This window comes from Bos javanicus, chromosome 7 (genome assembly GCF_032452875.1).
Source record: "Bos javanicus breed banteng chromosome 7, ARS-OSU_banteng_1.0, whole genome shotgun sequence".
NCBI classification, from domain to species: domain Eukaryota; kingdom Metazoa; phylum Chordata; class Mammalia; order Artiodactyla; family Bovidae; genus Bos; species Bos javanicus.
This window is the reverse complement of record NC_083874.1, coordinates 45768873-45796674: the sequence shown is the minus strand read 5'-3', so window position 1 is coordinate 45796674 and position 27802 is coordinate 45768873. Positions and strand designations below refer to the sequence as shown.

The 27802-nt window shown below is 37.9% G+C and overlaps 2 protein-coding genes across 3 annotated transcripts in view; both read right to left on the bottom strand.

Moving 5' to 3' along the window:
- DDX46 (DEAD-box helicase 46) overlaps positions 1 to 13501 on the bottom strand; it is a 68462-nt gene extending 54961 nt beyond the window's left edge. The window contains exons 1-6 of the mRNA XM_061423532.1: positions 13310 to 13501; positions 10949 to 11137; positions 9370 to 9513; positions 5822 to 5918; positions 2926 to 3091; positions 213 to 364 (exon numbers count right to left, since the gene is read on the bottom strand). Of these exons, the coding sequence (XP_061279516.1) occupies positions 213 to 364; positions 2926 to 3091; positions 5822 to 5918; positions 9370 to 9513; positions 10949 to 11137; positions 13310 to 13326 (765 nt within the window). The 5' untranslated portion in view covers positions 13327 to 13501. The remainder of the gene's footprint in view (positions 1 to 212; positions 365 to 2925; positions 3092 to 5821; positions 5919 to 9369; positions 9514 to 10948; positions 11138 to 13309) is intronic.
- A 6461-nt stretch (positions 13502 to 19962) lies between these two features.
- Positions 19963 to 27802, bottom strand: CAMLG (calcium modulating ligand). 2 transcript variants are annotated; one of them, XM_061423533.1, is made up of 4 exons: positions 27496 to 27794; positions 25542 to 25999; positions 23842 to 23907; positions 19963 to 20572 (listed from the first exon to the last, which is right to left on the bottom strand). In XM_061423533.1, the coding sequence occupies exons 1-4, from the start codon at positions 27656 to 27658 to the stop codon at positions 20381 to 20383; spliced, it is 879 nt and encodes a 292-aa protein (XP_061279517.1). In that variant the 5' UTR covers positions 27659 to 27794; the 3' UTR covers positions 19963 to 20380. The 2 variants fall into 2 exon arrangements, with proteins under 2 accessions (XP_061279517.1, XP_061279518.1); XM_061423534.1 differs by lacking the exon at positions 23842 to 23907 and having other exon boundaries at positions 27496 to 27802.

Sequence of the window (27802 nt, the reverse complement as noted above, 5' to 3'; positions counted from 1 at the left end):
ACCTGTGGCGGATTCATTTTGATATTTGGCAAAACTAATACAATTATGTAAAGTTTAAAAATAAAATAAAATTAAAAAAAAAAAAGAAGGAAACAAAATCGTTAACTTTATAAAGCCATCCAAGCCAATAGTAGGTCAATGCAACAATGAATTCAAGTTATTCAACTAGGAATATAATCTTTAAAAATAAAATAGGAAAAAAAATCCCATACCTTTTCATTTCCCCCACCACCTTTCACACTTCTCATGTTAAACTTTTTTACTTCCTCTTTCACTTCTTCCATGTAAGCATCTAATGGATCTAACTCCTCACCCTCCATTTCATTTCCTTCCTTTTCAGCCTCTGCAGGATCATCTTCATCATCTAAAATATCAGAACACACTTTGAATATGTGTTTCAAAAGGGATTATTTCACAATCAGACCACACCCCTATTAAAGCCCTTTCTCTTAACTACCCAAATACCTTCCTTATCAACTAACCCAGGCACAATACAGTTCAAATACTCATACTGGCAAGGTTTTAAATCAAACAAGCATTAGTTTTGAATAATACTAATAATAAAAGAAATAAATGATAAATTATTAAATTGAAAAGAGGAAGAAGCACTAATACGTCTAAAAAATGGATCTCTGGTATTATTTTATTTTATTTTATTTTTCTTTTTTTTTTTGAGGAAGATTTCAGTTATATGTATTTAGATCATTACTTCTGTGATCTGGTATTATTTTACAACTACACTAATAGAAGCAAAACTAAAAGCTGCTAAAAGGATATGTTTATTTCTCTTCTTTCAATCACTTTTCTTTAATCACAGGAAGAAAAAATTAATAGCATATTGCAGCCCACCAGGCTCCTCCATCCATGGGATTTTCCAGGCAAGAGTACTGGAGTGGAGTGCCGTTGCCTTCTCCGAAAAACAATCTCATGTTTTTGCATAACTATCATCAGGGAAGCCTGGTATGTTGCAGTCCATGGGCTCACAGAGTCAGACACAACTCTGAGACTGAACAACATCATCATCACCATTTAAAGACATAAGCCATTAATCTATTTAGAACAAAACACCCTGTTGAACTTTCACAGAAACTGAAAAATTCACAGGGATTTTCACCAAAAAATGGAGCAAAATTCCCTTTTCCTATAAAATCTCATTATTCCACTTAACATCTTACACATCAAAATCAGTTGTGAAGTTGCATTTAGTTGCTTTGAACAGCTTCAGCTGCATTCAACAAATTCTGATAAATTCTCTTTTCATTTTTATTCTGCTACAAATATTTTCTAATTTTCCTTATTATGATTTCTTAGATACAACCATCATTTAAAAGTGGACATTTTCTATCCAAATACATGGAGTTTTTAAAGTATCCTCGATAGTAATTTCTCATTTTGATACTAATTTCTCATTTAATTGCTTTCTTCGTTGCAATCACTCTCTGTGTTTCTTCAGTCTCTTAACTTTATTGAGACTTTCAATGATTATGTCAAAGTTCTCTCTTGGTAAATGTCACACTGCACTTGAAATATGTGTGTTATTTTCAAATATCTTCTGATATTGATTCCTAACATAATTTCACCATAAGAGAACAGACTGTATGATTTTAATACCTGTAGACTATGAAATTTTTACACTTTGCTTTATGTCCCTGGATATGTTCCAGTGTCCCCTGGTTCACAGTCTATGGAAACTTGAATAGTATTTGTATCCTGCTTTGGTGTGAAAACTGTATAAATCTTAATTATGTTTAATTGGTTCATAGTGCTTTTTTTTGTTCTTTTCTTCATAGTGCTTTTGAGGTCTACTATATCCTTCTACTTTTCTGTCTATTCATTCCATCAAATTTTGAGAGTTTGACACTGAAACTCCAACTAAAAACCTTAATTTATCTACTTAAAAAATAACTGTAATATATAGTGGAAATATATGTAACTTTTTTCTGTATTTTCCAAGTCTCCTGTAAATGTACTATCATACTTTCATAATTTAAAAAAGAAAAAAATAATCAAGATGTGCAGGGGAAATGTTGCTCTTCTAACTTAGGAAAAAAATCAGAAGGACTTGGAAACATGCCCTTAACTTACCCTCACTACTAACATCTGAAGTAAAAAAATTAAAGAGCTATTTACTGACTGCCCATAAGCATCCAACTCTCCACTTAAAGTAAAATCAGTGATCCTTACTGAACGCTACTCTCCAATTAAAATTTTAAAGTAATATGAAAAGGGGCATTGAAAAACCTCAAAATAAATCTAGTGACTCCATTTCTAGGTATAAACCCAAAAGAACTGAAAGTTGGTATTCAATCAGATACGCACACACCAATACTCACAGAAGCATTATTCACAATAGTCAAAAGATGGAAACAACTTATATATGCAACAACAAATGAATAGGTAAACAAAATGTGGTATATACATACAATGTAATACTACCAGACTTAAAAGGGAAGGAAATCATGATATAGACTACAACATGGATGAACCCTGAAAACACTTTGCTAAATAAAATAAGCCTAGTCACAAGACAAATATTATACAATTCCATTCATATAAGGTACCTAGAATGAGTAAATTCACAGAATCAGAAAGTAGATTGGATGTTATTAGAAATGAAGAGGTAGGGGGAGGCAGGATAGAGAATTACTGTTGAATAAGGCAGAGTTTTTGTTTGGAATGACGAATACTGTTGAATAAGGCAGAGTTTTGTTTGGAATTTTGTTTGGAAAGTTCTGGAAATGGACAGTGGTGATGGCTGCACAACACTGTGAATTGGCTTAATATCACTGAACTGTACACTTAAAAATGGTTAAAATAGTAAACATTATGTGTATTTTTTCACAATAAACAATAGTCTATCACTTATAATCCTAGACTATTCTACATGAATTGTTATTTAGGCTATTAGCAAACAAATGAATATACCATCATCATCTTCTAAACTCCATTTCTTCCCTTGTTTCATCTCTTCGATTTCCTTTTTCAGTTCCCCTATGTTTTCCATGGCCTTTTTACGTTGCTCTTCTCGCCATTTTTCTACTCTTTCTTTTCTCTTTCTCATTTCTTCTTCTAGCTTATTCTGGTCAAAGTTCTTGGGGTGAAAATAAAAAATAGAGAGAAGAGAATAAGGATCAACAGTTTTACTTCTAGTGACACTCCAAATAACTTCTTCTAAGTATAAAAAAAGAAAAGGAAAAACAGGTGTCCACACAAAACTCCTAAATTCTGACCAGATTTAGATTACACATCTTTTTAATATATTAAGGAATAAACTAACAAAATGAAGTCACAATCAAAAGTATCTTCAACTAATAAAGCAGAAAAGTGAAGTCGCTCAGTCATGTCCGACTCTTTGCGACCCCGTGGACTGCAGCCTACCAGGCTCCTCCGTCCACGGGATTTTCCAGGCAAGAATACTGGAGGGGGTTGCCATTTCCTTCTCCAGGGGATCTTCCCAACCCAGGGATCGTACCCCGATATCCCGCATTGTAAGCAGACGCTTTACCACCCAAGCCACCAGGGAAGCCAAAGACAAACTTCAAATACTGTAACTTACTCTCCCTTTAGTTACTACCAATATGCAAATATGAATTCAACTTCTCCCTCAAAGTGGAAACTAAAAGAACTGGCAAGCAAAGTTCCCTAATTATTACTCTCAACTGTAAATCCTTTAAACTTCTCCAAGACTGCCTCCATGAGAAGGATTTTTTATCACAATTTTCTATTTCAAACAAGTGAGTAAATGAGTTATTTATCAACATCATTAAGAAGTTCTGATCTTTTAGCCTTTAGGTCTAAGTTTCCTAGGAACAGCCATTCTAAAGCTTGTATCATGATTATCAACAATACTCTTCAAAGGAAAGACAAATCATTTTCACAGTCATAATCAAGGACTTAAAGATTAAGTCCTTGAATAAATATCAAATTAATATCAAAATTTTATACATGCTGCTGCTGCTGCTGGTAAATTGCTTTAGTCATGTCCGACTCTGTGCGACCCCATAGATGGCAGCCCACCAGGCTCCCCTGTCCCTGGGATTCTCCAGGCAAGAACACTGGAGTGGGTTGCCATTTCCTTCTCCAATGCGTGAAAGTGAAAAGTGAAAGTGAAGTTGCTCAGTCCTGTCCAACTCCTAGCAAGCCCGTGGACTGCAGCTTACCAGGCTCCTCCGTCCATGCTATAATTATATAAATAGGTATAGAAACACACATGTAAAAAAACCGTCAAAGAAAATACTAATAAACTGCAATGATGATGGCATTTGGGTATCTAGAATTACAGAGAATTATTTCTGACTTTCTAAGTATTTTATAATATGGTTATATTTATATTTTTAAAATAAATTTATTTCTTAAACAAACAAAACCTGTGTCCCTGAATTTACATCCTTCATAATTCCATACTCTCTGAAGATGAGCCCCAGAAAGCTTATGTTTTTTTCTCAAGGTCACCCAGTCATTCCACAGTAGAAACTAAATCAGAAACCAGACCTCCAGACTTCTTGTGTTAATCTCTTAGATAACCTGCTCAGCAAATAGTTCCCTTAAAAAAAGAACCACTAAAAAAAAAAATTAGATCTCAAAAAAAAAAGGAAGTGAAGCTATAATATATTGTAAAATGGGCAAAAGATATGAATAGGCAATTCAAAGAAAAGTGCAGATAGTAAATAAACTTAAAATGCCTTATTTAATTATTGGTTTACATTATTTACTCATGTTTAAAGACATGCAACTCAAAATAACAAGATATCAATTACCTCCTATAACATTTGCAAAAATTAAATTTCAAAATACCCATGTTGGCAAGAATGTGAGGAAACAGACATTTTCGCGTCTAAAATCTTAATTTTCACAATATTTGTGGAGGGCAATTTGACACTATCGATCAAAATGTTAAATCTTTAGAGCCAGCCCTCTGGATCTGAGTCCTCATCCTCCAAATTCAACTAAGTGGATCAAAAATATGCAGGAAAAGAAAATTCCAGAAAGTTCCCAAAATCAAAACTTGAATTTGCCCTAGGCTGGCAACCGCTCACATAGGATTTACATTGTATTTACAATGATTCACACAGCATCTACATCATATTAGGTATCATAAGTGATCTAGAGATGACAACCTATGCAGAGAGGATACCCATGGTTATACTAAGTCATTTTATATAAAGGACTTAAACATCTGAAGGTTTTGCTATCCAAAGGGGTCCTGTAACCAATCCCCCTCCAATACTGAGGGAAAGCTATATACCCACTGACAGAGTAATTTATTTTACTGGTATTAATTTACCCTATACTATATTCATAGAACACATGTGTACTAGGATTAATCTACCATTGCTTCTAACTGTGGACTACAGACAGCCTAAATACCCATTTACCTTTTCTTCAACAAAACACTATGCAGGCATTAAAAACAAGCAATACCTATGTAAACAGGTACATAAAGATAGCCAACATTTAACAAAAGGAAAAAGAAAGGTATTCTACTTCTTAAGTCAGAATCTTTGTATACTGTGATTTATTATTCTTAAGACCTTATATACTGATATATATTGATAAAGTAATTCATAATTTAAAAGCAACAAAAAATCAAGTCACAGAATAGTGCACACAGTATGATCACATTTTATATACTAAAGTAGATAATGTGTATAGATATGTAACTTTCAGAAAAATGTTTTCATGGGGAAAACTATCATTTTATACGTATTTTACAAATTTGCTATCATTTACTTAAAAATAAAACATACAGCATTAAAACCAAAAACTAGTCACTACAGAAACAAACTCAATACTATACTATTATTTATGTTAGTAAACATACACCAGCATCCTTTTCTTTTTCATCCTCTTTGTCATCTTTGTCTTTTTTCTTCTCTTTAGAACTTTCCCCACTATCTGTTTTCTCTTTGGATCTAGACCTGCCAAGAAAAAAAGAGAGAGGGGGACATCATCTATCTGTTTTTGGAAACATTCATTTTAAAACACTTAAGACTTGTGTTTTACTTTCTAAGTAAGAAATAAACTTCCAAGGCTCAGCTGAATTTTTATATACCATTAATAAGCAACTTGGAAATACAATGAAGAATTAATCCCATAACACTAACTGCAAATATTACTCCATATCTGAAAACTAACCAAAGGTAAATTGGACACAGCATGTAAAAATAATTACAAAAATTTAAACAAGAAATTTAAAATGTAACAAATGGAGAACTATACCAAAACATTAACAGTCTATAAGATAACTGATATATGTAATAATATTTCAAATCCCAACAAGCTTGCATTTTGACCTTACTTAAGGCATCTAAAAATGAGTTCAATTCCTTAATTGTACTATAATCAAATTAGTTGACCTTTCCCCTCCTTTATGATTGGTGCTTTTAAGAGGACTTCCCTGGTGGCTCAGTGGTAAAGAATGCATCTGCCAATGAAGAGGACATGGGTTTGGGGAAGATCCCACATGCCACAGGACAACTATACCTGTGAGCCGTCACTACAGAAGCCACAGCATCTAGAGCCTGTGCTCCACAACAGGAGAAGCCACCGCAGCAAGAAGCCCGCACACCACAACAAACAGGAGCCTCCGCTCGTTGCAATCAGAGAAAGCCCACGAGCAGCGAAGGCTCAGCATAGCCGTAAATAATAAATAAATAAATCTTAAAAAATAAGGCATCCAGAAATTGTTCCAATTTTGATGAAGATACTCAGAGGTAAAGAGGATATTCTCTAGCATAAACTTCTAAAAAGTTTATAGCTTTGCCATCTTATTTGGTTTTTAATCTGTTTGGGAATGCTTTCTGCGCACAGAAGGAGGTAGCCGGTCCTATTTTATCAGAGGATAGCAAATATCCCTGACACCATTTATTGGAAAAACGTTTCCCCACTATTTATGATGTCACCATAGTCATTTATTAAATGATCTTATATGTGTAGATTTGATTCTAGGTTCTTTATAAGGTTTCAGTAATCTATGTGTTTACCCCTACAATAAAGCCATACTCTTGATTTCTACAACTTTATAGACAAGCCTTGACACCTGGTAGTGAAAGTCCTTATATTTTGTTCTTTGAAAGTGCTTCCTAATTTTATAACCAGTTTGTTAAATACTTTTCTATTCACGTTTGCCCATCACTTTTAAACATTAATGTGTGTTGAAGTTAATAAGATGCTTTTCCTGAATCTACTTAAGTAACCATGGCTTTTCTCCTTGAATCTTGGATCACACTGATAAGAGTTTCTAATGTTAAACCAACTTTCCATTCCTGGTATAAACCCAATTAGTTTATGATCTGTCTTATCTTTTTGATGTACTGGTAAAAGCAGCATGCTAATCTTTTATGTTCAGACTGAGTACAGCCTATAATTTTCACACTGCCCTTGTCAGATTTTCCTCATCCTTTTATTAACTGCCTTCATTTTATGAATGTTTCTTCCTTCTAAGTCTTTGTTCCTCAAAAGTATCATTACAGAGTAAAAAGATAAATCAGAGTAAAATACTTGCCACTCATAAAACAAACGACAATTATCTGGAACATTTAAAAACAAAAACTTCTATAAATCAATTTTTTAAAAAGAGAAACCAATACAAAAATGAGAAAAAGATTAAACATGTATTTTTTTAAACATGTACTTTAGAAGAAGAAATCTGAATGACCAAAAAACATATGGAAAGGTGTTCAACTTCACCAGTAATCAAAGAAAAGCAAATTAATACCATAATGATATTTTTATTACATGTCTATCAAATTAAAATGTAAAGGAATGACAATACCTAATACTGGGTATGAAGGGACACAATTCTCATATACTGCTGGAAGTGTAATTAGTATATACTCCTTGGAAAGCATTTGGGATTACTTAAAGTGAAGCTATGTTTATTCTATGACCATGTAACTTCACTCCTAGCTGTACACCCAAGGGGAACTCATACACATGTATATGCTAATATGCTTAATCACTCAGTGGTGTCTAACTCTAGAACTCGGGTCTCCTGCAATGCAGGTGGATTATTTACTGTCTGAGCCACCATGGAAGCCCATACACATGTATACTAAGATATATATACAAAAATGTTCATAATAGCCTCAAAGTTAAAACAACTCAAACATCTATCTCAGTAGAATGGATAAAGTGGTATATTTATATCACGGGGCTTCCAAGATGGCTCAGTGGGAAAGAATCCACCTGCCAATGCAGGAGACCCAAGAGACCCAGCTTCCATCCCTGGTTCAGCAAGATCCCCTGGAGGAGGAAACGGCAACCTGTTTCAGTATTCTTTCCTGGAAACTTCCATGGATAGAGGAGCCTGGCAGGCTACAATCCATGGGGTCCCAAAGAGTCAGACACGACTGAGCACACATATTTATACCACAGGATACTGGTTCAGCAATAAAATAAACTGTTATGAGCAACAGAGTTAACTCCCAAGGTTTAGCAAAAACACAGAAGACATGACTCATTCACATAAAATCAAAAAACACATAAACCTAAATTATTCTTTTTCCATTTATAAAGAAACAATTAGGACATTACTAACACTAAAGTCAGCAGTGATTTTATCTAGGCAAATAGAAAGCTGGGTTAGCGAAGGGACATGTAGGGTTTCCAGGGGGATACAGATAATGTTCTATTTCTTAACTTTGGTGGTGGTTACATGAATCTTGCTTTATACTTAGTAAGCTGCATGTTTATATTTCATTCATTTCTCTGAATTTATATTTTAAATTTAAAATTATCCCAATGGGCATTATAACACTGACCTGATAAAACAAAAGTAAAATTTATAAAGTAAATAAATGAGGAAAAAATCTTCATAACCAATATGAAGAAAACAGAAACAAAGCTATATATGCCAGGACACCACTTTAGAAACAGTAATAGGCAAAGAACAAAGCATTAACAAGAGAAATATAGAGTAAACATATTACGTCTAATAGATATAACTAATATCTCAAAATTGAATGGTACTAACATCTTAAGGAAACATGTAGATTTAACTTACACAAGCAAAGTTCACCCATTATGAATAGCAGTTCAGCAATGTAAAAATGTTATTTGTCAAACAGTAGAAACATTAAGAAAATACCCTCAAAGAAAAAAACACAGTTCCCGCAAAGATGTATATAAAATGTACTTCTGATCATTAACAGTAGGTATTAAATGAAGGAATAATGCATTATGAGTATTCAAACTAACAGAATTTAGGTATCTCCTAAAAGCACTACAAGCTTTATAACTTATTGAAATGAAATTAAGCTAATAGCTCATGGTAGCAGCCAAATTCAGCATTTACAAGGGTTTTTTTTTAAAAGTGTAGGGAAGAGAGTTCCCAACCTGCATGATAGATACAGCCAATGTTAACATTACCTATTCTCAGCTTTCTTGCTTTTATTGCCAGGACTGGAAGATCGGGATCTTCGGCCTCGGCTTCTACTCCTTGAACGTCTCCTGTCCCGACTTCGAGATCTTCTTCGTTCTCGACTTCTATCTCTCTCTCTACTTCTGGAACGCCTGCAAAGGGGACACGTTTCATTTAGTCTTTGACCAAGTAGAACTTCTATTTCAGATCATGGTTTGTGCCTCATGTTGAAAGAAGCTCCTAAATTATTACCACTGTTAAAGACAGATTTCAATTTACTGTCAAATCAGTTTAACAGGGAACAAGTAAAGCCAATTCTTACAAGTGGTCAAGGGGGAAAATGAGGATACTAATTTCGAAATGATGTTTGTTGAAAAACAGAGGAAATATGTACTAATAGCTATTCGAAATCTAGACCTAGAGCAGAAAATCTAAATTTCAAAGACAGCTGAAATCTCAGTATAAGGATGGGCAGAACGGGGCTGTGGAAAGATTAGGAGATAAGGGTTTCTGTCCTGGTGCTGCTCCTAGCTAGCGCCACACAGGGCAGGTCACTCTCTGGGTCTGTCTCCTCAACCTACATAATGCAGAGACGTCACCAAATCATCTCAAAATCCTTCTTGCTCTAAAATCTTCTAATTTTATTTTCACATCAAAAAGAGACCAAAAAAAAAACGTAAGAGACCAGATCTTATACAATGCTTAATAAGTACTTGACTGTGTTGTATGAAACTGTTCCTGAGGCCACATAATATAACACTGAGTAAGTTAATACTATCCACATTGTTACGGGTGAATATTTTCCCTAAGAACCAATACCTCAAAAAGATAAACTCTAAATTCTTTCTGGGATCAGTTCACAGCACCTGTATAACCATGTCTTCTTTCCTATTTTAAAGAGAAACTTTATTAGAAAACTTTTTTTGCCATGTGAGATTATTTTTATTTAAAGACTGTTTTTCACCACCAGGGAAGTTACAGATCCTTGGGTGGTGCCAAGGAATATTTAATCAAGTACAAGTTTTTAAAAACTAGGATGTTCTTCGGTTAAATCTGAAAAAATTCTTTAAAATCATTTCAAACAAGAAGTGGACATGGCCCTGTTCTGTTCTTCCTTCTCCAGTCAGCTCTAGTGGTGGCTCTGAACACATGGATCGGCTTTCTTGGGACAGGTTTAGATTAGAACCCCCTCAATGGCATATTACCTCAACTTTTACTTCTTTTTTTTAAACCTTTCCTGGGGGCTTTAAGAGTTCTTTGTGATGTTGCACAGCAGAAACCAACACAACATTGTAAAGCAATTTTTCTCTAATTAAAAAAAAAAAAATTTTTAAGTTCTCTTTGGATTACAAGAAACACCACCTCAAGTTTACAAACTTAAAATACCGTTTAACAGTAGAAAAGGGGAAAAATATTGTTTGAAAGGTTTTGTTCTAGGCAAATCACTTATGTACCTAATCAAATCAGCTGGGATTAAAACAGACAGCCAGCAAACAGATCACTAAATTCTACCACCAATTAAAGGGACCACTAAAACTTTTAAAGAAGCCCAATTTATCAAGAGTTCTTTGGAGATTACCGTCTTACCTCAGCCGCTTCCTGTCTCTCGACCGAGATCTTCTTTTATCCCTGCTACGAGACCTCTCTCTCCTCCTGTCTCTATCCCTGCTTCTAGACCGTCTATCATCTCCACGTTTACTTCTTTTGTCTGAGGGTGAACGACTTCTAGATCGACTTCCAGAGCGTCCCCGTGATGCTGATCGCTTTCGATAGTGGCTAGAATATTAAGTTAAAGATTAAGCTTAGCAAACACACTTAGCTTCTATTACATTTTATTTATTTTATTATTTTCCCTAAAAGTCTCAGCAGATAAACACTGAAAGGACTTTTTACACATCAACTCTTTTAAAATTAGAGGGAAAGCATGAACTCTTCCGCTTCAGCAGATGTAGAGAGGAAACACTGTTAGAGAACCAAGAACAGTAAGCAAAAGAGACCAAGTTCCTGCTTTTGAGGCTCAAGCAGCTTTGTGCTGCTAAAGGAAGAGAAGACAAGTTAAAAAAAAAGAGTCAATACAATGTCATTTGGAGCTATGGAGAAAAACAGCTGAGAGGAGCATGGTAGCCAAATGTGGAGAGTTTTATGGGCAGTTATCAGGATAGTCTTTTTTTTTCCTTTGAGAAGGCTATTGGAAGATTTTAAGCATTACTATTTTTAAAACATTACTCTGGCTGCTAAGGAGAAAACAAACCAAAGAAAGGCGAGGGCAGAAGCAGGGAAAATAGGTAAATAGCAACCAAGCAAGTAAGAAACAGTGGTGGCTTGGGTCAGAATGTCAGGTGTAGAGTTGTTGACAAGTATCAAAAGCTGGGTATTGGGTATTTCAATGACTAATTAAATGTCAAGTACAACAGCAAACCTCCTGCACAAGTCATGAGGCAGAGCGGTCGGGAAGAAGGCCTAAGGGATGGAAGGGACCTTCTTGGGAAGGGCCCTAAGGGTTCATCTTGAAAGCAGTAAGAACTAATGGACATGAGAGCATGGAAATGACATAACCTTATGTTTATTTCAGAAGTATCATTCTGGCTGCGGTGTGGAATCAATTAGAAGAGCAAGATCAGAGGAAGCTAATCAACTTGACGGAGGTGTAGCAGTCTGAGCAATGTATGATTAAGGCCTGAATTAAGTCAGGGAAAGCAGGAATGGCAACAGAGTGCAGAATCTAACTGGATGTAAACATTGAGAGGAGGAGGAGTCAAGTAAATATCACTTCCAGGTTTCCCGCCTAGGTGGCCAGACAAATACCAACGCTTCCACGGAGATTTCAAAGACTTTCAAAGAAATTTTCCGTAGTTATGGAAATACTCTTTATCCAGTTAAACGAATAAACTTTATAGATTTGTTAAATTTTATCAAGCTCTACCCTTAAGCGTTGCCCATTTCCCTGAAAGTTAATAATACCTCAGTAAACTACTACTACCTTACTTATTATTTATCACCCAACATATAAATTATCTTTCAGTAACCGCTAAATATTAACCAAATTTGTACATTAAAGATAAAAATCTCAAGAGCCCAAACCAGGGAACAATATAAACTGTTTTTGAAAAGAGTTCTAGTAAGAGCTCCCAATTCTCAGTTTTAAAAGGATAAAAAACAAATAAAGAAATCTGAGATCTATTTACAAAGTAAATGTCCATGTCACAAGCATTTATTGTAGCCCAATAAAAGCCTGCTGCTGCTGCTGCTAAGTCGCTTCAGTTGTGTCCGACTCTGTGCGACCCAACAGACAGCAACCCACCAGGCTACCCCGTCCCTGGGATTCTCCAGGCAAGAACACTGGAGTGGGTTGCCATTTCCTTCTCCAATGCATGAAAGTAAAAAGCGAAAGTGAAGTCGCTCAGTCGTTTCCGACTCTTAGCGACCCCATGGACTGCAGCCTACCAGGCTCCTCCGTCCATGGGATTTTCCAGGCAAATAAAAGCCTAGTCATGTACAAAGTTATGGGTGTTGTAAAAATGTTTGACCACACGCTCCTTTCAATTAACTTAAGAAAATATCCCGCGCTCACAAAGAACTAAAGTAGCGTTAGGGACCAAAGATATGGTCCAAACACGAAGTGGTGAGAAATTCACTTGGGATCGCCATTGAATGAGGAGATCCTGGTAAGCTCTGCGGAAATGGCGGGATCTCTTACAAGTCCTGGAGATCTCTTACAAGTTCCCGCTCCAGGGGCTCGAACCGGCCGATGGCAGAGCAGGGGAACCCTGTGCCTACCGCTCACCCAAGTACAGCCACTCCCTCAGCAGAGGTCTCCCAGCCCCTCCAGCAGCCGCGGGCAGCGCTGGCCACACGTGGGGCCGCTTAGCCAGGCCGGGCCCCGAGGCCACCTCGACTCCCGCCTGTTCCCCGCAAAGAAGCCGCTCGGCGGTCGGCGCTCCGCCTTACCGTGACTCCCTGCCCATACCGCCTGCTGTGGGAAACCGGCGCCCTTCGGAACCACGCGCACGAGATCCGGACAGATTAGGAGAACGCACCGCCCTCGGCACGCCGGGAAAGGGGTACCACTAAGAAGCGGCCGCAGCCACAGTGGCAGCTGCCATCCGAACGCAGCCAACGAAAACAAGACGTGCTGGCGCCAGCGGCAGGAAGGAAAAAGCGGGCCGGAAGTGGTTGTCGCTCCACAGCTCCTCCTATAGCCTGGAGGCCGCACAGCACCGGCTGCGCGAAAAGCGATTGCCTCCGCCGTTTTCCCTGCACAGTCACCGCAACCCGCCGGTCTCGGTGCGGTAGTGGGCAGTGCCTCAACCTTGCAGACCCTGGGAGGGTCTTTCTCACAAGCAGCACTGAAGCGCCATAAATATCCCTGAGCTGTCCCAGGACGTACACTGATATCTGCCTTAAACTGAGCTAAGAGATGCTACAAACATTTCAATTCACTCTCATTTATATATTCATTTATACATATTGTTACGTGTCAGGCATGTTCTAGATTCCAATGAGCTTTCAATGTAGTGGCAGACATGAAGTGAAAGTTGTTCAGTCCTGTCTGACTCTTTGCGACCCAAGGGACTGTAGCCTGCCAGCCTCCTCTGTCTGTGGGATTTCTCAGGCAAGAATACTAGAGTGGGTTGCCATTTCCTTCTCCTGGGGATCTTCCCATCCCAGGGATGGAACCCGGGTCTCCTGCATTGCAGGCAGATTCTTTACTGTCTGAGCCACCAGGGAAGCCCAGTGGCATACATAGACATTAATACAAACACTTGCAGAAGTTTTGCAACAGGAAAGAGATTCTACCATAGGAGCAGAATTCAGAAAAAGATTTCCCTGAGGAGGTGACCTTTGAAGTAAGATTTGAAGACTGAGAAGAACTTAACTCCTTGAAGAGGAGGAAGAGCTAAACATCTGTACACAAGATTATAATGGCTCTCTTGGCAGCATTCCAATGCTTCCAATTCAGGGGTCCAGGTTGGGATCCCTGATCAGGGAACTAAGGTCCCACATGCCACAAAGAGCCACAAACACACACACACACACACACACACACACACACACACACAAAGATTATCATGGTTCTTAACATTGTCTGCACTTGGGAGCTTAAATATGTGCATGCGGATGCATGTGTTCCATTCTGATAATGAGAAAGTCATTTCCTAGGCAGGTTGATAAGGAGTCTAGGGGTCCCCAAGGAGAGAGGGGTCTGGAATTCTCAAGGAGGAAGAAAGGACAAACTTTTTTCCCTTCTCTACATTCCTTAGGATTATATAACAATAATGTATCCTGCCTGAGGACAGTCTCTGGATTAAACCTTCTGGCTAATTCTGTTATCTTAAAATGTAAATTATGGGAGTAGGTCTGGTGAGGTCTTTACAACCTCCAGACGTTCTTTGGATTCATTGGAGTCCCTCCTATGCATCGGGAATTTTCAAGCTTCTCAGGTACTTCTGAAGTACAATGCAATCAAGGTGGAGAATGACTCACCTATTGAACTCACTGAAATGTTGAGTTGTTTTAGCAGAAATCTATAAAGGAGTTGGGGACAGGCTCTCATTTACTTTACATGTCTCTGTACTATTTTATGTTCTTGCACATAAGGATGACAGTCAAATTCCATATCTTCACTGTGGCAATCATTGCATGGATGTATGTCAAAATTCATTGAACTGTACACTTTATGCTTTTTTTTTTGGCCATGCCACAGCCTGTGGGACATCTTAGTTCCCAACCAGGGATCAATCTGAATCCCCTGCAGTGGAAGCACAAAGTTCTAACCACTGGATGGCCAAGAAATTCCCTGAACTATATGCTTGAAATTGGTGTGTTTTACTGTATGTAAATCTTACCTCAATAAATTTGAATTTTTAGAAAATGAAATCAAGAAGTTAAGACTCCAAGACAGGCTTCTGCCCTTCATCTGTGATTTACTGACCACTTGCGGCAGCAGTGCAGTCCACGCCAAGGATAAGGAGAGCCTGAGCCAGTATGGGACAGAATGGACATCAAGGAGTCAAGTATCAGAGCCACTGTAAATTGCTTGTATGTGGCCTGAAGGTTAAGGAGTGTGTTTCAGTCTAAAAGAAATAAGAAACTACTAAAGATGTAAACTGTGGAACAATGAAAAGTGGTCAGATTCTGGATGTATTCCCCAGGCAGCTTTCCAAACACTAATTGATAAAAAGGATGTGAGATGCACTGGTAAGGGGAGGAATAAAGATGACTCCTAGGTTTTGAACAGAGCTACTGTGGATTGCGGTAAATTTGTGGAGATGAAAAAGGCCTGGACACAGCAGATTTGGTGGGAAAAGGAGAGAAAAATCAGTGTTTCTGTCTACTAGGTATCCAGAAGGTGATAATGGCTGAAAGCGAATGTGTGAGTTTGGAGTTCAAAGGAGAATGAGATTGGATAGGGATCATACTTTATAGAATGTATAATACAGATCTTTCTTGACTGAGGGTGGGGTTGCATCCTGATAAACCCATAGTTAAGTTTAGTGACTGAACTGAAGTTTAAAATACTGTTAAGTGTTAAATACATTTAATATACCTAACCTACCCATCATCTCAGCCTACCTAGCCAACCTTAAATGTGCTCAGAACTCACACATTAGCCTACAGTTGGGCAAAATCATCTAAGATAAACTCTACAATAAAGTGTTGACTATCATGTAATTTATTGAGTACTGTACTGAAAGTTCTAGAAGGTATTGTAGGTCATCATAGAACCATTCAACTTCAGCTTCTTTGGCATTAGAGGTTGGGGAATAGACTAGGATTACTGTGATATTGAATGATTTGCCTTGAAAACAGAGATCATTCTGTCATTTTTGAGATTGAACCCAAGTACTGCATTTCAGACTCTTGTTGACTAGGAGGGCTACTCCACTTATTCTAAGGGATTCTTACTCACAGTAGTAGATATAATGGTTATCTAAATTAAATTCACATTTCAGTCGATTTTAGTTCATTGATTCCTAAAATGTCAGTGTTCACTCTTGCTATCTCCTGTTTGACCACTTCCAATTTACCTTGACTCATGGAACTAACATTCCAGGTTCCTATGCAATATTGTATTTTACAGCATCAGACTTTACTTCCATCACCAGTCACAACTGGGCGCTGTTTTCACTTTGGTTCCGTCTCTTCATTCTTTCTGGAGTTATTTCTCCACTCTTCTCCCGTAGCATATTGGGCACCTACTGACCTGGGGAGTTCATCTTTCAGTGTCCTATATTTTTGCCTTTTCATACTGTTCATGGGGGTCTCAAGGCAAGAATACACAAGTGGTTTGCCATTCCCTTCTTCAGAGGACAAGATTTTGTCAGAACCTACCATGACCTGTCCATCTTTGGTGGCCCTATACAGCATGGCTCATAGTTTCATTGAGTTAGATAAGGCTGTGGTCCATGTGATCAATCTGGTTAGTTTTCTGTGATAGTGGTTTTCATTCTGTCTGCCCTCCGATGAATAAGGATAAGTGGCTTATGGAAGCTTCCTGATGGGACAGACTGACTGTGGGGAAAACTGGGTCTTGTTCTGATGGGCAGGGCCATGCTCAGTAAATCTTTAATCCAATCTCACCCTGCTTATTTAACCTACATGCAGAGTACATCATGCAAAGTGCCGGGCTGGATGAAGCACAAGCTGGAATCAAAATTGCCATGAGAAACATCAATAACCTCAGACATGCAGATGACACCACCCTTAAGGCAGAAAGCGAAAAGGAACTGAAGGGCCTCTTGATGAAAAAGGAGAGTGAAAAAGTTGGCTTAAAACTCAACATTCAAAAAACTATAAGATAATAGCATCCGGTCCCATCACTTCATGGCAAATAGATGGGGAAACAATGAAAACAGTGTCAGACTTTATTTTCTTGGGCTCCAAAATCACTGCAGATGGTGACTGCAGCCATGTAATTAAGACGCTTGCTCCCTGGAAGAAAAGCTATGACCAATATAGACAGAATATTAAAAAGCAGACACATTACTTTGTCAACAAAAGTCCATCTAGTCGAAGTTATGGTTTTTCCAGTAGTAATGTATGGATGTGAGAGCTGGACCATAGAGTAAGCTGAGTGCTGAAGAATTGATGCTTTTGAACTGTGGTGTTGGAGAACTCTTGAGAGTCCCTTGGACTGCAACATCAAACCAGTCAATCCTAAAGGAAATCGTTTCTGAATATTCATTGGAAAGACTGATGCTGAAGCTGAAGCTCCAATATTCTGGCCACCTGATGTGAAGAACTGACTCATTTGAAAAGACCCTGATGTTGGGAAAGATTGAAGGCAGGAGAAGGGGATGACAGAGGATGAGATCATTGGATGGCATCACCGACTCAATGGACATGTGTTTGAGCAAACTCTGGGAGTTGGTAATGGACAGGGAAGCCTAGCGTGCTGCAGTCCATGGGGTTGCAAGGAGTCAGACATGACTGAGTGACTGAAATGAACAAAGTTAAAAGCAGAATGGCTTATGGGAATAAAACTTTTAAGTGGATCATCGTGGAGTGGCAGACGGGGAGCTGCAGCTCTCTGCCACTGCCCAGCATCACCAGAGAGCAGTATACCGCAGATGGCTAGCCCAGGAAGAGATCAAGATTCAAAATTTGAAGTATGGTTTCTAACAAATGTGTCACTTTCACACCATCATAAAGTCAAAAAATTCTAAGTCAAACCACCCTAATTCAAGATGCTTCTGTACCTGGTATCTGAAGCCAGGGAACTGGATGAGGCTATGAAGAACTTAATGATAAAGTCTGAACAGATTCTTTAAGTCACTTTCTCAAATTTCTCAAGTGAGGCCACTGAGACGTGGGAAACAAATTCAATCCCAGATCATTAATCTTTTTGGAATCTGAACTGGAACCAGAACTCAGGTATCTGATACCCAGGCCAGAGCCCTTTCCCAGATACTTCATTTCTAACTCCCTTTTAAGAGATTACATTCACATGACAATTCTAACTGGCTTTTTATGCCACAGCATATGCATGGCAAGTTTACAGAATTTCTATGTCCTTGAAGAAGTTACCTTTACCTATTAGCAGAGATGAAAGAAGTAATTATAGTCCACTATGTCCCCAATACATCATTTATTTAACAAACTGACCTGGCTTCCAAAGCAGATTTTGATTTTAATTACCCTAGGCCTGAATCTCATAAGTCTCATTTTTAGTACCAATTTTGTGTCCACATGTCCATTTATACAACTAATAAGACTAAAAAGCTACTGGTCAAAGACGTCACCTTTCAACAACCATTCTTGTCAATCTAGTATAAACATATCAGATCCCTGAAATTTCTAAGTAAAAAGATTCTTAATTATCCCAAACACTAATAAACTTCCATCTCCATTTGATACAAGTCAACACACCTAAGCAAACTCATGTCTTCTCTTTGAAATACATTTGATAATGATCTACAAATACAAAAACTGTGCATATGTCAAGTGACGAAATGGAAGAAATAAAACATGTAATCAAAAACCCAAATGTCTTCCCAGGGCCTGGGGAGAGAGTGACAAATTCAAGAATGCTATCTAATCCTCTAGATATTAGATTTCTATGGACTTAGGGGAAAATGTGTGCTTGTAATCTTACTCTGAGTAAGAGGAATAGACTTAAAATGCTATACTTATTGTCCATTATTGTGGTTCAAAATAAAAAAGGCTTCGTAATAAAAAAAAGCATGTGTTTTTAATATCACAAGAATTAAACAGATCATACAAAAAACTACAGAAATGAAAAAGAAAAAAAACTAGAGAAATGTAATAACAAATGACATTAGTTATGCTTTATACTCTTTTAAGACAAACCTTCCAAATATGACAGTGTTGCTGTTGCTAAGTCGCTTCAGTCGTGTCCGACTCTGTGCAACTCCACAGACGGCAGCCCACCAGGCTCCCCCGTCCCTGGGATTCTCCAGGCAAGAACACTGGAGTGGGTTGCCATTTCCTTCTCCAATGCATGAAAGTGAAAAGTGAAAGTGAAGTCGCTTAGTCATGTCCGACTCTTAGCAACCCCATGGACTGCAGCCTATCAGGCTCCTCTGTCCATGGGATTTTCCAGGCAAGAGTACTGGAGTGGGGTGCCATTGCCTTCTCCAATGACAGTGTTAACTTAGTTAAAAAAGGATGTATTCCTATTGGGTTACATTCCTAAGTAAATTTTTCAAAGCCCATTTTTATGTCTAACCATTCTATCAGATCAGATCAGATCAGTCGCTCAGTTGTGTCCGACTCTTTGCGACCCCATGAATCGCAGCACGCCAGGCCTCCCTGTCCATCACCAACTTCCGGAGTTCACTCAGACCCACGTCCATCGAGTCAGTGATGCCATCCAGCCATCTCATCCTCATTCTATACTACTGGTTAAAAAAAAAAAAAACTTCTGAAAATCGAAAACTCAAAAGTAAAAATTTCCAATTTTGAAGTTTGCTAACAAAAATTTTTGGAAAGATTTCATAAATACCTATTAATTTCACATGTATGAATCTTAATCATTTCCTCCATTAAATATTTGTGCTGGAATAAAAATGAAAATACTGACTCAACATGGTTACCTTATGCAGCCCTTAGAAGTTAAAATGTTCAAACTAAACAGACAATTTGAGTTCTTCCATTTTATTTTTAAGATGGCTCCATTTCTTAGGACAGAACAATACAAATACAAGAAGCAGTTCTTGGGACCGGTTGAGACCACATTCATCTGCCCTCTTAAGCACAAGCTCAGCTCCCAAAAGATAAATCACAAATCCAAGAAGTTAGGAAAAAGTGTAGACTAGGAATTCTAATCAAACAAGAAAAATCAATTACTGACACTGGTATTCTAATCATCGCATCAGTATTAATACAAACTCAATCCTTTCTAGTCAGGTAACCAGTCATTCCATTCCTAATCAAATGGTTTTACAAATCCAAGAAGTAAAAGAATTACATGAAGGTGTAAACCAATATTCTTCCTTTAAAGACACTGCAATATAGAAATTATTTTTTGTAAGCTTTTCTTCCTGAGTTCTGCAGGCGTCATGGTACCTCAGAGCCCCAATAATCAAGCAGTTCATGACAAAAGATAAAAGTAAAAAAGTAGACACAGAGATCTGTGAAAACTTCGCCCATTTTGCTGTAAGTATCCATTGATCGATTTATCACTTCGGCAGGAATTCCAGATAATAGAAGTGCAGCTGTTAGTACTGTTGTCTTTATCTTCTTTTCACTCTGCATAGAGAAAGACTTAAATAAATATTACAGCTTTCAGAAGACTACTTAAGCTCTATAAAAAACATCAGTGCTGTTATTTTTGCCTAACTGATTTCAAAACCGCTAATGAAGTTTTAAGACATCAATCAACAATATATTAACAAACATTTACTGATCATATAATATGTAAAGGAACAAACTGCTCAGCAATAAGGAAGACACTATTCTTGCTATCAAAAGTTAAAAAAAAACCCTATATTGGAGATTAGGATATAAATAATAATTTAAGATATATACAAAAGTTTAAGACAAAAACAGGAAAGCATTCCCAGACAGAATATAAATACTTGCATGGATAATGTGTGCTATAGTGGCTCAAAGGAGATAGAAATTACTTCAGTATTTTATGTACAAATAAAGCATAGAGAAGGATTTCAGGAGGAAGTAGAATTAAAAAGCAGGACTTCAAATTAAAGAAAACAAAACAAAAAAAAACAGACATTTGAGAATGAGCAAGATTTACAGGAGCAGAAGTGAGTGGATAAATCCTATTGTAGGGTTAAGTCTCATGACAACAAAAGTCAGAAAACTGATAGATGTTCTGGAGGACAGTCAAACATTTGTAACAGAATCAAAGGAACATTCTGTAGAGTCAAGCCTAACTGCCATGCAAAGAATTCACGTTCGATTTCATATGTAATAGGATGTGTGCGCGCATGTGCACACAAGCTTAGTCATATCCAACTCTGTGACCCTAGGGACTGTAGCCCATCAGGGTCCTCTGTCTATGGGACTTTCCAGGCAAGAATACTGGAGTGGGTTGCCATTTCCTTCTCTAAGGATCTTTCCAAACCAGGGATCGAACCCTCATCTCCTGTGTCTCCTGCACTGCAGGCAGATTCTTTACCACTTGAGTCATGAGGAGCCTATGCAATAAGATACAAACATTTATTCATTAAACATTTATTTCCTAGTATAATTTTCTAGTCTCATTCTTTAAGAGATTCAAGGCTGAATTTTCATTTAATGATTCGGTATCACCAAATCCAATCCAATAAAAATTTATTGCAAAAAATTTTTAAATACAAAAAGCTGTAGTTATCCACGGGAAATCAAAACTTACGTCCACAAAAAACTCATTCAAGAAAGTTCTTAGTTTCTTTAGTCATGCCCATCAATGGAAAATTAGATAAATAAGTGGATATACTCAGTCAATGGAGTATTACTCAGAAAAAAAAAGACAATGATTCTACTGATGCACTCAACAATATGGATGAATCTCAAAAATACAATGTAGAATGAAAGAAGCCTTGCATGAAGAAGTATGTACTGAACAATCCCATTTATATTAAGTGCTAAAACAGCTAAAATTAATCTATGGTAGGTAAAAGAAAATCAGACCTTCATGGTACGGGGGCTGGGACTGCCTAGAAAAGAGCATGGTGGAACTTCCTGACAGTAATGTTCTAAATCTTGAAAGGATTTGGGTTTCACAGGTTGTCAAAACTCATTAAAGGTATAATAAAGACTTGAGCATTTCAATGTATGAAAAATTTACCTCAAAACAAAGAAAAAGAACCATAAAGAAACACTGAATTTTTGTTGATATGTAAGCTGAAATGTGTAATGGAAAAATATGCTGATGTCTTCATCTACAACATACTTTATAATGCACCAAAAAAAGAAAGATGTATTTTTAAAAAGTGATGCATTGAAGATGTGTAGAAAACTGAGTAAATATATGATAAATACAACGAAATTTTCATTACAGAATCTAGGTGGTAACTAAACGGGTGTTAACTGCATAATTCTTTCAATTTTTCTGTTGAGACCTGTTACAGCAAAATGTTTTGTTAAAAGAATATTGTACAGTAATTTCCCTTTTCACTCACCCATTTCACTAGTAACCAATACACACTCTATCATAAATAACCACTGCTAATAATTTCATGTAATATTCTTCCAGAGTTTCTTTACACATATACAAGCAAAATCAAATACATATAATTTTCCTCCTTTTTACAAAAAAAGGAGTATACTATAGATGCTGGTCTATATTTTTATCTTAGTATTTCTTGACAGGCTACCATTATCAGCACATGGAGACCTTTATCATTCTGAATGGATACACCATAATTTTTTTAAACGAGTCACTTATTAGTAGACATTTAGGTTGCTTCCAAACTTGTGCTACTGGAAAACTAAAATCAATGTTTCAAGAGCAAACGTTTAAACAAATGTTTGAATTAAAACTACATTCTTGGAAAGGATCAATAAATATATATATATTTATATCATAAAAACATTTCAATTAAAAAATGAAATTACTTGTCCTTCTTTACTCTTACTTTGAGTATTTGACTACATGACCCCTCAAAAATATGTTTCAGATCTATTAAACACACACATGAGGTCTATCAGTGCATTGCGGCTCAGATGGTAAAGCGTCTGCCTGCAATGCGGGAGATCCGGGTTCAATCCCTGGGTTGGGAAGATCTCCTGGAGAAGGAAACGGCAACCCACTCCAGTATTCTTGCCTGGAAAATCCCAGGGACGGAGGCATCTGGTAGGCTACAGTCCATGGGGTCGCAAAGAGTCGGACATGACTGAGCGACTTCACTTCACTTCACTTCACTTCACTTCAAGCAAACAGTCAAGTAGCCATTTTTTAGCAAAAATCTCACACAAAACACAATTACTCAAATAAGCTTATCTTACTGGCAAGCCAAGTCCCATAGTATAACTATAGTCAAGTAGACCAGGTCCACACTGATACTCCTCATAATTCTGCTAAGTATGGCCAAGCGTGTTTTGCAAGTTATCAGACCCTTGGCATTAAAGATAAAGTGCACTGTTATTAAGCGCTCAGAAAGGACCACACTAACTGAAGATAACTGAAGCCATTTTTAAATTAACTTTCGCTATTAGAAACAAAATGTATTACTAAATTTACTAAGTAATTAAGTTAAACACTTTCTTAGACAAGTACTATTCAAACTCTGTAATGAGGCTTTCCCCCCAGTCCATCGTGGACTAACATTTTTTGTAAAATACAATAAAAATGTTACAGTAATGCCAAATTGCTATAAAAGTTTCTAATTACTTTTGGAACTGAACTTGGTACAAACAGAAACAAATAGTTTGAAGATCCACAGTGGTGAGCCAAACAAATCTGAATAGCACTGATTTAAACCGTAAGTATAAATACTTTTTAAAAAGTTCTTAAAATCATCTAGTCGTTAATCAATCTAAATATATCACCCAATTTAGAAAAAAAATTAATTTACCTTGGGAAAATATTTGTATAGTCCCATGTATGCAAGTTGTAAAGTAAGAAATGGAGCAAATATGGACTGTGAAGATAGAAGATAAAGTTACATATTTCCAACATAATCATTCAAATCACAATAAATCAGACTAACAGCAGTGATAAAATTCCAAGCAAAAAAACCGTAATAAAAATTTAATTTTAGTGGCTGAAAGCAGTCTTGTTTCTGCAAAACGGTGACAAATACAGAGGTGTGATTTCCTTAACATAAAGCATGTTTCTCATGTTTTATGAGGGAGGATACTCCTTCAATATTCCCCAAAATGCCTCTCTCTCAAAAATTGACCTTTTAAGTAATTTAAAGTGTTTGGTGGCCACTGATGTATAATACATCATGCAGAAACATCCCTCTCATCTAGAGGTATTTACCTGACAATTTGAAAGCACATCTAAAAGGCTCAATACTCGCAACAGATGCCATACATACCTCAGTCACACTTTGGGGCAAGAAATGAATTCATTTCTGGCCCTCAAATAATGAGGTGTTTGTATTACAGATAAAACAGCTTGGTTATCTCGCTTCTCACACAATAAAACAGAAAATATCAAAATAATACTTCAGTTACATTTATTTCTAAAACTAAAATATCATGAAGGGAGTAAAGGAGCAAGCATTACTAAATGGAAGCATAGTAAGAGCAGTGATTAACAGCTGAAAATCCGACAGCAAGAAAAAAGTCCAGAAACCCAAAAAACCTCAAACAAAATGAGGCACAAAAATAGGACATAATTTTAAAACACATGGAAGTGCAGAGGCCTTTAGATAAAAAAGAAAAAAAGCAGCTCTGCATCTCACTAAATACTGAAAGCTACAATGAAAATTTATCATCAGAAAAAAAAAAATCTGTTCAACAGAATTCTCTTTAAGAAAAAACTGGCATAAAGAGAGACTTTTAAAGACTTTTTTGCTTAATAACATTAACCTTAATTATCTGAAAATTTATTTATGTGCCTGGTACTTGGTAGGTTTTCTTAAAATGTCTACTGCATGGAAACACCTCAAAGACCAAGACACTGAATATAAGTTGTGCTTTTTCTTTTCTTCACATACTGTAAACAGTAAAACACATCCTACCTTTCGGAACAGCCACTGGCATCTGAGGGTACGTGATGGACTGCGGTTATGGTAACAGTACAACATTATAAAATGCTGAATGCCTCTGAACCCTAAAAACATTACATCACGTTCAGGACCAAAACTGTATTTTAGTATTTCAAGTTATCCGAAAAGCAGTAATTAATATATAGGATGTGTAGGTAATTTACCCTCTGGTTTTGGAATGAAACTGCCTGGGTTTAATCCCAGTTGTCACAATCCCAGTTGTAATGTGACCCTGGACAAATGATTTCACCTGAGTCTTCATTCCCTCATCTACAAAACAGATTCAAAAGATACCTGGCTCATAAGGATGAGGTTAAACAAATTAATATATGTAAAGCACTTAGAATGGTACTTGGCATACAAGAAGATTTTAGCATTATCATCAGGCTCTGTATTTAACTGGAACACTTCATTCTGTACCTAAGGCAAACAGCAGTTTATAACACATCTCCAAACAGTCACATGGATCACAAATATTACATTCATATTAGAAATGAATCTTACGGATTAAAAGCACTCATCACTATCACCAATTTTCATTTTCCACTGTTTCTTACCAGATATTTGCAAACAAAAGCTCTAACTCCAAAGGCAAGAAGAGCACAGCCCACCAATCTAAATATTCGAAAAGAGTCAAATTCTTCTGTTGTATTTCCATCTTCTTGACTGGGCTTTTCACTAATCAGCTGTTTCCTTAGCTTCATTGCTTCTTCAAATCTGGAGAGGTACTGTTCCAGGCCGTGGCGAGAACCCCTCTGGACAGAGTCGGCTGTCAGGTCCCCTCTGTTCCGCTGCCGGAGCTCAAGGCTTATATCATTACTGCACTCAGAAGGTTTAATGAAGGAGTCCAGTTTGTCTCCCAGCTGAGTCCCCTTTACCTCGGCCACTCCACTCTGGTCAGACGGTCCTGTACTGACTGAATCACCCAGCACTACTCGCTTTGAAACCGAAGGAATGGTGAGGGAGTTCAGTTTATCAATGTCCTGCTGTTTTGATTTTGTTTGACTTTCTTCTTCTGAGAAAAGAAATTTAGAAGCCTTAAGTATTACATACTGGACAACATCTTTCTTGTTAATATTTAAAAATATGCCACTAGAGCTAAAATTTGGCAGCCTCTGAATTAATACTGATCCTTCATAAAGAAACAAATTCCTTCCTCTACACACACAAACAAAATGTCAGAGAGTATTCTTTTAGAGGATATAACCCAAACTTTGGGGACAGAAGATAAAGCTAATAGACAAGTTAGGAAAGAGTTAGGAACGGAGATTTTCTAAAACCACTATTTTTAATATTACATTTCTGAATCCAGAGTCTGATCAGCATAGGGTGTGGCACATCCTACCGGTTTGCGTAACCCTTCTACTGTCATCTAGGAGACATTAGAAGGTACTTCAGCACGTTTAGGATGCTATTCCGGTTTAAAACAAAACAAAGGTTGGGGGGAACCTTTAATGACAGATTAAATAAAAATCTCAAAGCAAAAGAACAAAGAAAATGCTTTGGGAAAGAATATTCTGCTATTAACCATTAAAGGAGAAAATGTGTCTCCTAACAATTGTTCTAGAATTTGAAATACGGCTCTTACCTCTCTTTGCAGTTTTCAGTGGCAAATCTGTTAACTGTTTAAAAATTCAGTTATAGCTAAAGCCCCACAGAGCAAAAGTCACAAGGATCTAAGGAACTTGCAGCCAGTGACTGAAGGCCAAATATTAGAGGCAACACTAAATAGAAATTTAAGAGTGTACAGTAAATACAGGGGGGAAAAAATTTTTTTTAAGAAACCCATTGTACATGTCACTGGGGGAGAAATGAGGAACTCCTTTCAGTGTTGAAGGCAGTTTCTGACATCATTCATATCAATCTCTGCACATTACGAGATAAGGCCTCAGATGGGCATGTTTCCCTTGTTGGGTCTCTAAAGAATGGTCGCTCCAATTTTTATCACTTGTTTAAGAAGGCCTGCAGATGACAGTGTCGAGGGCACCGCACAGACACCAGGATATGGGGCCGTGATTCACGTCGGACGAACTAGAGGGGCAGTTCAATTAAAGACAAGCTCATGGGGGCCGAGAGAACAAAAAGAAGGCAGACGCTAGGGAAGGCACTGGAAGGGAAAGCATTTACAAGGGGAAGAAAGGCAGGCAATCTTCCTGACGGGCACGGTAGGTAGAGCAGTCTGGGAATAAAATGTGCGCCCTCCAAGAGAGGCGAGGGGGTGACGGGGGGGTGGTGTTGGGGCCGCCTCAGAGTTAGTGCGCATAGGGTATACCACGGCAGAGGGTCTCAGGATCGAGAGCATTGCAGTTTGCGGCGGAAAACTGAGAAAAACGAGAAACTGCCTGCGGTGAAGAAGTGAGAACCTGGGACCTCATCAAAGAGGCGGGGCCCGAGGAGAGGTCACAGAGCAGGGCTTGGTCAGAAAAGTCTAGGGGTGGAGGAGGGAAAGGAAGAATGATCCCCAAGACTCAAAAGGGATGACAGGAAACTATGGGGAACGGAGGTTCTCACCCGCGCCGCTCCCCGGCCTGTGAAAGCCCATGATCCGGTTGATGCGCTGTTCCGAGTTCATGAGCAGCTTTCGCCGCCGCAGCTCCGCCCGACGCTGGGAAGCCGACAGGCCTGAGGCAGCCGGGGCCCCCGGCCGGTCCCCGCTGTCGGTCACCGGCTCCATCTTCCCCTCCACTGTCCAGGAGTAGTGACAATGACGTGAGCGGCAGCCGCGGCACCCAAGACTTCAGACTGGGCCGCAGGCCGCGCGTGCCCCTACCGCTGTGGACCCGCCCCCCAGAGCGCAGGGCCGCATATGCAGCGTAAA

What these genes read in the sequence shown, in the direction of transcription:
- CAMLG (XM_061423533.1), bottom strand. Translation starts at nt 27,658, where the DNA reads ATGGAGCCGGTGACCGACAGCGGGGACCGGCCGGGGGCCCCGGCTGCC. An exon ending in CAGGCCGGGGAGCGGCGCGG is followed by an intron (nt 26,000 to 27,495) that starts GTGAGAACCTCC and finishes TTCTTTTCTCAG; the next exon opens with AAGAAGAAAGTCAAACAAAA. An exon ending in TATACAAATATTTTCCCAAG is followed by an intron (nt 20,573 to 23,841) that starts GTAAATTAATTT and finishes TTCTCTATGCAG; the next exon opens with AGTGAAAAGAAGATAAAGAC.